The 11,007-nt window shown below is 50.8% G+C and overlaps 2 protein-coding genes across 4 annotated transcripts in view; one reads left to right on the top strand and one right to left on the bottom strand.

Moving 5' to 3' along the window:
- Positions 1 to 11,007, top strand: part of TRIP10 (thyroid hormone receptor interactor 10) — a 19,671-nt gene that overhangs the window by 2,743 nt on the left and 5,921 nt on the right. Inside the window, exons 6-15 of one of the 3 annotated variants that reach the window (XM_005882595.2) lie at positions 129 to 233; positions 325 to 453; positions 986 to 1,132; positions 1,245 to 1,439; positions 2,535 to 2,702; positions 2,962 to 3,071; positions 8,759 to 8,891; positions 9,093 to 9,238; positions 9,321 to 9,439; positions 9,539 to 9,943. In XM_005882595.2, the coding sequence (XP_005882657.1) occupies positions 129 to 233; positions 325 to 453; positions 986 to 1,132; positions 1,245 to 1,439; positions 2,535 to 2,702; positions 2,962 to 3,071; positions 8,759 to 8,891; positions 9,093 to 9,238; positions 9,321 to 9,439; positions 9,539 to 9,687 (1,401 nt within the window). In that variant the 3' untranslated portion in view covers positions 9,688 to 9,943. Of the gene's footprint in view, positions 1 to 128; positions 234 to 324; positions 454 to 985; positions 1,133 to 1,244; positions 1,440 to 2,534; positions 2,703 to 2,961; positions 3,072 to 8,758; positions 8,892 to 9,092; positions 9,239 to 9,320; positions 9,440 to 9,538; positions 9,950 to 11,007 lie in introns of those variants that run through there. The other 2 variants (XM_005882596.2, XM_005882597.2) reach the window with 2 other exon arrangements.
- SH2D3A (SH2 domain containing 3A) overlaps positions 9,953 to 11,007 on the bottom strand; it is a 13,329-nt gene continuing 12,274 nt past the window's right edge. Inside the window, 1 exon segment of the mRNA XM_014530261.1 lies at positions 9,953 to 10,839. Within this exon segment, the coding sequence (XP_014385747.1) occupies positions 10,679 to 10,839 (161 nt within the window). The 3' untranslated portion in view covers positions 9,953 to 10,678.

The following is an 11,007-nucleotide window of genomic DNA, read 5'->3' as shown; positions in this document are numbered from 1 at the left end:
GTTTCCAGAATGCCCGTTGCCCCCCATATGCTGGGTGACTTCCTGCCAGCTGCTGGAATCTTGGCTTCCCATACCCCCTTGCCATCGGGGATGGCAGCTCCTTCATTCTGGTTCTGTCCACCACACAGAGTAAGCGTAAATTTGAGCGGGACTGCCGGGAGGCTGAGAAGGCAGCCCAGACCGCAGAGCGGCTAGACCAGGATATCAACGCCACCAAGGCTGACGTGGAGAAGGTGCTTGTGGGGTCTGGGGCAGGCTTAGAGGTTGGGGTGGGATGGGGTCAGAACCTGCCAGTGACTGTCCCCCCACCTTGATATTCCTCAGGCCAAGCAACAAGCCCATCTTCGGAGTCATATGGCAGAAGAAAGCAAAAATGAGTACGCAGCCCAACTACAGCGTTTCAACCGAGACCAGGCCCACTTCTATTTTTCCCAGATGCCTCAGATATTTGATGTGAGTGTTCCAAGCCCCACCTTCCCTCCCCCCCCAAAAAAACCCCACTGTTAACCATCTCCTACACATTTGTCAAAACCCCAGCTGCAATGTCCTAATCTCTAAATTGAAAGAGGTTTTAGAAACAAATAGTAATAGTGAGCTCTGCTGTCACTCACGCTGTTCCTTCTGCCAGGGATGTCTTCCTTGTCTCTTGAACATCCTGTTCGTTTTTCTAAGCCCCAGCTCTAATACCCCCTCTGAAACATCTTGAATTTTCCCTCTCCTGGTTCAGCCTTATATTCCACTCTTTTGTCCTAATCCTGGGATTGGCAATATCTGTGCTGGGTCTGCTTTTCCTTCAAAGCCCTGGCTCCATTGCCACCTCCTTTGAGAAGCCTTTCTTTACTCCCTGGGCGGGGGTGGGGGTGGGGAGGGGTCCTTAAAGTCCCCTCTGAAACCAACCTGGCCCCTTGTCTCTCCCTTGACCACCTTGGGTGGGAAGGATCTGTGCTCTGGCCCCTCCATTAGCACCCCTGCCTTGTCCCTGTAGAAGCTACAGGACATGGATGAGCGCCGGGCCACCCACTTGGGGGCTGGGTACGGGCTGCTGTCAGAGGCGGAGCTGCAGGTGCTTCCGATCATCACCAAGTGTTTGGAGGGCATGAAGGTGGCTGCGGCTGCTGTGGACAGCAAGAATGTGCGTGTCTGGTCCTGTGCCAGTGGGTTGTGGGGTGGGCAGGTGGACCCTGAAGTTAGGCACCTGGTCTGACTTCCGACTGCCCTTCCCCCTCCCCATGTCCTCCCTGCAGGACTCCCAGGTCCTAATTGAGCTGAACAAGTCAGGCTTTGCCCGCCCGGGCGACGTGGAATTCGAAGACTTCAGCCAGCCCATGAACAGAACGCACTCGGACAGCAGCCTGGGCACCCCCTCCGATGGCCGGCCTGAGCTGCGAGGCCCAGGTCGTAGCCGTGCCAAACGCTGGCCCTTTGGCAAAAAGAACAAGGTGGGGGCCAGGGCTCTTGGGGAGGGGGTGTGAGTGAGTGGGGACAGCGGTGTGTGGGGGGGCACTGAGTCAGCCCCAGCCCTTGGAACGCTGAGTCCTGGGCAGGAATTTTCCTCTTGGCTGCCGGCCCAGGCTAGAGGGAAAGCAGTGATTGGCCTGCAAGTCCCCTGAGGCCGACAGGGGGCCAGGAAGGGAGGGTGGGTGGCTGTGGTGTGTGTCTGCTGCTTCTCGGGATGCTAGGAGGAGACCTGCTTGTGGGATTTAGGGCTGGGTGAGGGCTCAGATGCTGGCCGTGGGGACTCCCCCTGGTCTCTTTCCATCCCACCCATGGGGCTGGGTCCTGACCTTCAGGATGGTTTTTTCTTGGGATTTTTGCTTTTCAATGTCAAGCCCATACTTGGACACTCCTGGTTTATAGCTGCTACAACTGCCCTCTCCCTAGTTTATACCTTTGTTCCTTGATTCCCCACTTCAGTATATAAATTGTGTTCCCCTACCCAGCGGAAACCCCCCCTGTAACCCTCTGATATTTCACGTACCTTTGGCCCTTGATATCCCACTTCAATGTATAAATTGTGTTCCCCTACCCAGTGGAAACCCCATCTGCAATCCTCTGAAATTTCATGACTTTGACCCTTCTCTGAGCTTGCCCTTGACTCCTGTGGCCCCATACCTGTATGAGACCTTGATTTCTGCATGCTCCTCCCTCGGTGTTGTGGACTGTGAGCCCAGAAAGCTGTTTGTTTCTGGCAGACACTTGTGCTTCCCTGCACCCTCAGGGCCCATCCTAGGTACTGGGCATGGGGTGCAGGGGCTGTGGGAGACATTGGGGGAAGCAGGGGTCTGGCCTTCAGGCTCACAGTCTAATGCCCCCCCCTGCCACCTCCCAGATTTTTGTGTTTTTCTTTGCATGCATTTTTTGTGTGTGATTGTGCATTTTGAGTGTGGTTTTCTTACCATTTTTTTCTTTTTTCCATTTCGTTTTTTCCTTCATTGCATCCCTCCATCGGTCCATATTGTACTCGTTCTCTATATTCTACACCCCCCCCCTCACCCGACCCCACCACAAACCTCCTCCACGGTCCCCACCGGTAGCCGCATCCCCAACCCCTCTCCCCCCTGGGGGGCCCCCTGCCCTCGGCATTGCCTAATGGACCCCCATCCCCCCGCTCCGGCCTCGACCCCTTGGCCATACTGAGTGAGCTCAGTAAGTCAGTCAAACCGCGGCTAGCATCCTTCCGCAGCTTTCGAGGCAGCCGTGGGGTAAGTGAGGCCTCCAGGAGAGGAGGAGGGCGCCCCCAGCCTGCCCAGCGGCCGGGAGGCGGGACCCTGGGCTCGCTTCCTGCTGCAGGCTGGACCCACTCCTCCCATTGCGTGACTCGGCCCTGCTTTGCTCAGTGCATGGCCTTGCCCCCAGGAACATTGGGTGGGGCGGAAGGTGGACCTGGTGTGTCTTATGAGTGTCTTAGGGCCTGGAAGTTCACACTCCACAATCCCAAATCAGCTCTCTTTCCACCTGCAGACAGTGGTCACTGAGGATTTTAGCCACTTGCCCCCAGAGGAGCAGAGAAAGCGGCTTCAGCAGCAGCTGGAGGAGCGTAATCGTGAACTACAGAAAGAGATTGACCAGAGGTAAGGGAGAGGGAGGCAGGCAGAGGGGAAAGTAAAACAGGGAAGACAGCCCTAGCCGGTTTGGCTCAGTGGATAGAGCCTCGGCCTGCGGACCAAAGGGTCCTGGGTTCGATTCTGGTAAAGGGCATGTACCTCTCCTCCCCAGCCCGGCCTTGGTCAGGGCTCCTGCAGGAGGCAACCAGTCCATGTGTTTCTCTCACATCCATGTTTCTCTGTCTTTGCCTCTCTCTTCCACTCTCCCTAAAAATCAATGGAAAAATATCCTCGGGTGAGGATTATCAGCAACAACAAAATAGTACAGACTTACAGATGTTCCTCAACTTACCATGCGGTTGCATCCAATGAACGCATCATGAATTGAAAACACCAAGTCAAATGCATTTAGTACTACAGTGCATAGTGCCGGTTGTTTACCTCATGACTGGCTGACTGGCAGCTCTGGCTCTCTGCTGCTGCCAGCGTCACGACAGAGTATCACACTGCATGTCACTGGCCCTAGAAAAGGTCAGCATTCCAAGTATGGTTTCTGCTGAATGGGTATGGTTTCTGCACCATCGTCTGTACATTGAAATGGCACTCAAACCTCCCCACAAGCCCCAATCTCTGATGGTTATATGGGTGATTCCTACCCCGCTCATCAGAAACAGGTCCTTCCCATCTTATACAGCTCATTCCAGCACAGACAGGAGTGAATGCCACCAGCACATTCTGGAGTCTGGTGGAATCTCTATTTTAAAATCACTTAGCAAGAATTCAAAAAAATAGAAGTATGGGCTCATTTTACTTCACTTATGATCTTAAATGCGAAATCCTAGCCAAGCAAAGACAGTGGTCATGGTTGCACAACAATGTGAATCTACTTTATGCCATGGAACTGTACATTTGGCAGAAATGAACCAAAAAGTGTTCAAATGGGAATTTTTATGTTCTGTATATTTTATCATAATAAAACATTAAAACATTTTTTAGAAAATCTATATTGTTGAGAGTATTGCAAATGCCCCTCTTTTTTCTCCCCATTGCCCTCCTCCACCCAGTTCCCACCCAGCCCCAGGCCTTCACCACTCTATTGTCTGTGTCCATAGGTAATGCATATATGCATATAAGATCTTTGGATAATCTTTTCCCACTCCTCCCCACCCCCCTTCCCTCTAAGATTCGTCAGTCCCATATTTCCATGCCACTGATTCTATTTTATTCATTAGTCTATTTTGTGCATTAGATTTCTTGTTTGATTTTTAGATTAAATTGTTGATAGATATGTATTTATTGTCATTTTATTGTTCATTATTTCTTCTCCTTCTTCTTCTTCTTCTTCTTCTTCTTCTTCTTCTTCCTTCTTCTTCTACTTTCTTCTTCTTTCTTCTCCTCCTCTTCTTAAAGAATACCCTTCAACATTTCGTGTAATACTGGTTTGGTGGTGATGAACTCCTTTAGCTTTTTCTTGTCTGAGAAGCTCTTTATCTGACCTTCAATTCTAAGTGATAGCTTTGCTGGATAGAGTAATCTTGGTTGTAGGTCCTTGCTTTTCATCACTTTGAGTATTTCTTGCCACTCCCTTCTGGCCTGCAAAATTTCTGTGGAGAAATCATCTGACGGCCATATGGGCACTCCCTTGTAGGTAACTAACTGCTTCTCTTGCTGCTTTTAAGATTATCTCTTTGTCTTTAACCTTTGGCATTTTAATTATGATGTGTCTTGGTGTGGGCCTCTTTTGGTTCCTCTTGTTTGGGACTCTCTGTGCTTCCTGGACTTGTAAGTTTCTTTCTTTCACCTGGTAGGGGGTGTTTTCTGTCATTATTTCTTCAAATAGGTTTTTAATATCTTGCTTTCTCTCTTCTCCTTCTGGCACCACCATAATGTGAATGTTGATACACTTGAAGTTGTCTCAGAGGCTTTTTATACTATCTTCATAACTTCGGATTCTTTTTTCTTTCTGCTGTTCTGATTGGGTGGTTTTTGCTTCCTCATATTCCAAATCCTTGATTTGATTCTCAGAATCCTCTAATCTACTGTTGAAGCCCTGTATATTATTCTTTTTAAAAATATATATTTTTATTGATTTCAGAGAGAAACGGAGAGGGAGAGAGAAATAGAAACATCATTGATGAGAGAGAATCATTGATTGGCTGCCTCCTGTACATCCCCTACTTGGGATCGAGCCCGCAACCCAGGCATGTGCCCTTGACTGGAATTGAACCTGGGACCCTTCAGTGCACAGGCCGGTGCTCTAACCATTGAGCAAAACCAGCTAGGGCTCCCTTTAAATTATTCTTTATTTTAGTTAGTATATGCTTAATTTCCGACTGGTCTTTTTTTATGTCTTTGACATTCTCCTTAAGATCCTTGAAAGTCTACTCAGTCCCTTGAAGCTCTCATTAAGATCCCAGAGTCCAAAACAGTTTGAACTCTGTATCCAGTAGCTTTCTTGCTTCCATTTCTTTTATTTGTAACATGTTTCTTTGTCTCTGCATTTTGGCTGCTTCCCTGTGTTTGTTTCTATGTAGTATGTAGAACTGTTATGTCTCCTGAAATTGGTAGAGTGGCCTTTTATAATAGGTTTTATAGGGCCCAGTGATTCAGCGTCCCCAGTCACCTGAGCTGGGCACTCTGGTGCAACCCTATGTGGGCTGTGTGCACAGTCTCGTAGTTGAGCCTTGATTGGCGTCCCTGGGAGGAATTGTCCTCACTGGGAGGAATTGGCCTCCAGGCCAATTGGCTGTGAGGCCCAGCTGCATCTACAATGGAAGAATGCTATGCTGGAGACACCTGTATGGAGCAAGACTTGCTTCAGTGGGGCTTTGGTGCTCACTGAGTCTTCCCCTTGAGTGGGTCACTTGTGGATGTGTAGAGTTGTAATCTGCTATGGTCTGAAGCTGTCTACTGGGTCACTGACTCTGGGGCCTCCTGGGAGGTGCAAAGTCAGCCACTGCCTGGTGCCACCGGGCAGGAGCTACAGAGAGATCTGGAGATGACCGCTATTTGTATTGGGCTAGGAAGTGCCCAGGCAGGGCCCAGCAGTGAGGCAAGGCAGGCTGGTGCTAGTGCTGGGTGTTGGGCCTTTTATTGATACGTTTGGGGTACACTGCCTCCAGCTACTGCTTGTTTAAGAGATTTTTAGCAAAGTCTGAAGCCTGAGCCAGGACAGGCCATTCAAATGGAAAAGCAGCTGCAAACAGCTTTGGTGGGTCTGCAAATTGGATGGGGCAAGGTCTCAGGAAATCACCAGGGCAGAGTGACCAGTGGAACAGTGTGGGCCACGCTGATGGGAACTCAGATATGGCTGCCAGTCAGCCCTACGATGGGGCAGGTCCCAGCACAGGAACAATGACCCCTGTAAGCACCTCTGTTTGGGAGAAAGCCACCCCTGAGTGCCTGCCCATTGCCAGACAGTCCAGTTCTTCCCCTTATGTCACTGGATTTCCCCAAAGCCGTAGCCCGGCGCTGGAGCTCAGAGGACTTGTGACTGTGTAAGCTCGGTTGCAGGCCCTTTAAGAGGAACACCTGGGACTCCAATCCCTACGATGGGGCAGGTCCCAGCACAGGAACAATGACTCCTGTAAGCACCTCTGTTGGGAGAAAGCCACCCCTGAGTTCCTGCCCATTGCCAGACAGTCCAGTTCCTCCCCTTATGTCACTGGATTTCTCCAAAGCTGCAGCCCAGTGCTGGAGCTCAGAGGACTTGTGACTGTGTAAGCTGTTGCAGGCCCTTTAAGAGGAACACCTGGGACTCCAGCAGCCTCCATGTCACTCAGCCACAATCCCTGCTGGTTTTTATAGCTGGAAGTTATGGGGACTTCTCATCCCAGTTCTGGAACCCTGGACTGGGGGTCTGGTGTGGGGCTGGGATCCTCTGCTTCTCACAGGAGGCCTTGGAGATCTCCCTCCCGATTAAAGAAACACCACACACAGGAGGCCTTGGAGATCTCCCTCCCGATTAAAGAAACGCCACACGTGGGTGTCGGACCAGCCCATTCAGCGCCTCTGCCCCTCCTACCAGTCTCAGTGCACTTTATTCTTTACTTCTCTAGTTGTAGGACTTCCATTCCGCCAGATTTCAGGCAGTTCTGAATGATGGTCATTCTGTATTTTCGTTGTAATTTTGATGTGGTTGTGGGAGGTGGCGAGTACTGGTGTTTACCTATGCTGCCATCTTGGTTCTGCGCTCTGCCCTGCCTCACGCTGGCACCAGGCTTTCACATCAACCGCTGCCACTGCCAAGCACAGGGAACTGGAAAAACTTTTTTTTTTAAAGACTTAAAAAAATCATGAGACAGTTGGATGTTGCCCCAGTAATACAATAGATCCAGAGACATAGAAGCGTGGAATAGACTGTCGAATCGCAGAGGGAAGGTGGGGGAGGATGGGTGGGTGAGAAGAGATCAACCACATAACTTGTATGCATATATGCATAACCCATGGACACAGACAATAGGGTGGTGAAGGCCTGGGGTAGGTGGTAGGAGCGGGCTGGAGGAAGTCAATGGGGGGAAAAGGGGGACATAGGTAATACTTTCAACAATAAAGATTTAAAAAAGAAAAAAGAGTATCAACTGCAGTCTCCAAAACAGAAAGAAAAAAAAAATCCATCTCATTCACCACATTGATTGGCTAAAACAACAACAACATATGGTTATCTATTTACTAACTCAAACACTTGAAATATTAACAATAAAAAGTCTGCCAGATTAAAGAAATTTTTACTCATTCTTTCCAGACAGCAAGATTCTCTTTCCAGCCCTCTTACATAATAGAAATGACGTTTGCCACTTGGAGACAGACAGACAAATTATATTTTGCCAATCTTGTACAAAACAGCTTTTATCGGTGTAAAGTTCCATTAGGAACGTTGAATTTCCCGAGTTTTTATGATGTAGAGCTAAAGGTGCATGCTCTGGGGTCAAGGAAGACTGGCCTTGAATTCCAGCTGTTTTGTCTCTCTGTGCCTCAGTTTCTGCCTCTGTAACATGGCTACTATTTAGACTGGAAAGCAGTTGAACCCAGGTTTGACATTTTCCAGAAGTCTATGCTCATATAACTATTACTGCTTTATAGTCATGAGGAACTAGGGACCAAGGACTGATGATAATAACAACACCTGGCATTTATAGAGCACTTACTGTATGCCACGCACTATTCCAAACATGGATTCACTGGAGTGCCCAAGTTTTCCTGAGAGACTGTGTGTGAGCAGAGGCAGGGTTCTGACTGTCTTGCTTAGCACGGTGCCTGCTATACAGTAGTTTGTGTATCTGAATAAATAAAGGCACTGTTCTAATCTTCACAACCATTCCCACATACGTATCATTATCCTCATTTTCGAGGTTAGCATAGTGAGGCAGATTCAGTAACAACCCAAACTGACAACTAGGAAATGCCCAGACTGGAATTCAAGCCCAGTCAGTGAAGCACTAGTATGTGAGCTTTAAATTTTTTTATTGATTCATAGAGAGAGAAAGGGAGAGAGAGAGAGAGGGAGAGAGAGAAACATTGGCTGCCTCCTGCATGGTCCCCAGGATCGAGCCCCAAACCCGGGCATGTGCCCTGACTGGGAATTGAACCAGGGACCTCTTGGTGCATGGGATGACCTTCAACCCACTGAGCCACACTGGTCAGGGCAAAACCCATATTTTTTGCTTGTTAAATTACATGGGTCTGTTCTTTCTCATCTGTCTGTCTGGTCCCAGGGAAGCCCTGAAGAAAATGAAGGATGTGTATGAGAAGACACCCCAGATGGGGGACCCCACTAGCTTGGAGCCCCAGATTGCAGAAACCCTGAACAACATTGAACGGCTGAAATTGGAAGTGCAGAAGTATGAGGTCAGGGAAGACCCTGGGGAGGGGCGGGGGCCGGCCAGCCGGGCTTAGTCACTGCTTGGGGGGCAGTGTTGTGGGGAGGCTCCAGCTGTTTCTCATCACAGCTTTGGGTGTGCATGGGTGATCTCAGGAAACATCTGAGCCCAGAGTGGGCTGACCCCGGAGCCCTGCCCTGGAACTGACCACATGGTCCTCTCCTCTCAGGCTTGGCTGGCGGAAGCTGAGAGCCGGGTGCTGAGCAACCGGGGAGACAGCCTGAGCCGGCACACCCGGCCTCCGGACCCCCCAGCCAGCGCCCCACCCAACAGCAGCAGCAGCAGTAACAGTGGATCACAGGAGAACAAGGAGAGGTGAGTGGGGTGACCACGGTGGGTCTGCCTCCCCCGGGACATGGGGGGGCCTGTCTTCACCTGCTTTCCTCTCCCCTACCAGCTCTGAAGAGCCCCCCTTGGAGGAAGGCCAGGACACCCCCATCTACACAGAATTTGATGAGGATTTCGAGGAGTCTGCATCCCCTATAGGTCACTGTGTGGCCATCTACCACTTTGAAGGTGAGCATCAGTTGCTTGGGCAGGGGTGGGGGGCGTCTGGCTAGGTTCTGTTTAAATGCCCCTAAAGCAGAGCTGAGCCCACCACCACTCCCATGACAGGGTCCAGCGAGGGCACCATATCCATGGCTGAGGGTGAAGACCTGAGTCTCATGGAAGAGGACAAAGGCGATGGCTGGACTCGGGTCAGGCGGAAACAGGGAGGGGAAGGCTACGTGCCCACCTCCTACCTCCGAGTCACGCTCAATTGAACCCTGCCAGAGGTGGGAAGAGGGGGGCTGTCGGCTGCTGCTTCTGGGCCACAGGGGGCCCCAGGACCTACGCACTTTATTTCTGCCCCCGTGGCTTCAGCTGAGACCTGTGTAACCTGCTGCCCCCCAACTCCACCCTACTCCTCACCTCAGATGGACCCGCTGTGCCTTCTACCATTGATGTACATACTCATGTTTTAAATCTTTTTCCTGCCACTCGGCTAGGGCCATTTTGTTTTATATATAAAAAAAATAGGTAAAGTTCTTGGATTCCATGCTTTATTAGGAGATGTAGATACTGGAGTTGGATATTCAAATGCCACCCTCCTTACAGGCCACACAGGGAATGAGGAAGGGAAGGTGAATTTGGGCACACTCTGTTCCTGAGAATTGGGCCCTTGTCTGCGACCAGTGTAGGGAGAAGGGTGGCAAACATCCCTTCCATGTTCACGGCAACTTCCTGAGAACGGGTAGCATTTATTGAGCACCTACTGTGTGCCAAGCATTCTCCACCCATTATCTCATGTAAATACTGAGCTTTAATTCTCATAATAACCCCTAGAAAGTTCCGGCTCACTTTTATGTTGAAGGCAGGCACAAAGAAGCCAAGCAATCTGCTAGCAGTCACAACTTTTTGAAAGGCATTTGAACTCTGGCCTCTCACAGAGTTTCAAGTTCTCTTATCATTAGAAGCTACACGTTCACCATTTGTGAGATATGTGTGGGGGTGGGGGCGGAAGAGGGCAGCCAGGGCCTCCACAGGCCTGGGTCTTCTCCTGGGGGGGAGGGGGGGTCTGCCCCTCACCCCAGGATCCCTGTATATTTTTAGGGGGCAGGGTGGGCTCTTGCAAACCTGCCCCCGCTTCTGCAAGCCAGGGTGTGGGTCCTCACCCTGTTTGGCTGTGTGAGCAAACTGGGATGATTTCCTAGGTGTCCTGCTGGGGTCACCAGAAGTCTGGATGTGCCAGTGTGAAGACGGGGGTCTGCACTCTCAGCAGTCAGGCTCCAGGCGCAGTGACAGGGCACTGAGGACCTGCTGAAACTTCTCCAGACGACTGTCCCTCGGAGCCCCCTCACCCCGGCTCCCCCAGAGCAGCCTCCGCAGGAAGTTAGTGGTCAGGGCCTCCTGCAGGTCGGGATTCGGCCGGAATCCTGGGGGAAGGGCCAGGTGCGCTAGGGGCGGGGCCCAGGGACCTACATTGCCCCTCCTCACATCTGCCTTTTCTCCTGGAGACTTTGACCCAGCAGGGCCCTGGAGGAACTCTGCCCCAAGTACTCTGGACAGTTAGGTGGGGTTGGTGGGGAGCGGGTGCAAGGGCC

Source organism: Myotis brandtii, unplaced genomic scaffold, assembly GCF_000412655.1.
Source record: "Myotis brandtii unplaced genomic scaffold, ASM41265v1 scaffold729, whole genome shotgun sequence".
NCBI classification, from domain to species: Eukaryota; Metazoa; Chordata; class Mammalia; order Chiroptera; family Vespertilionidae; genus Myotis; species Myotis brandtii.
This window is presented reverse-complemented; position numbering and strand designations above follow the sequence as displayed.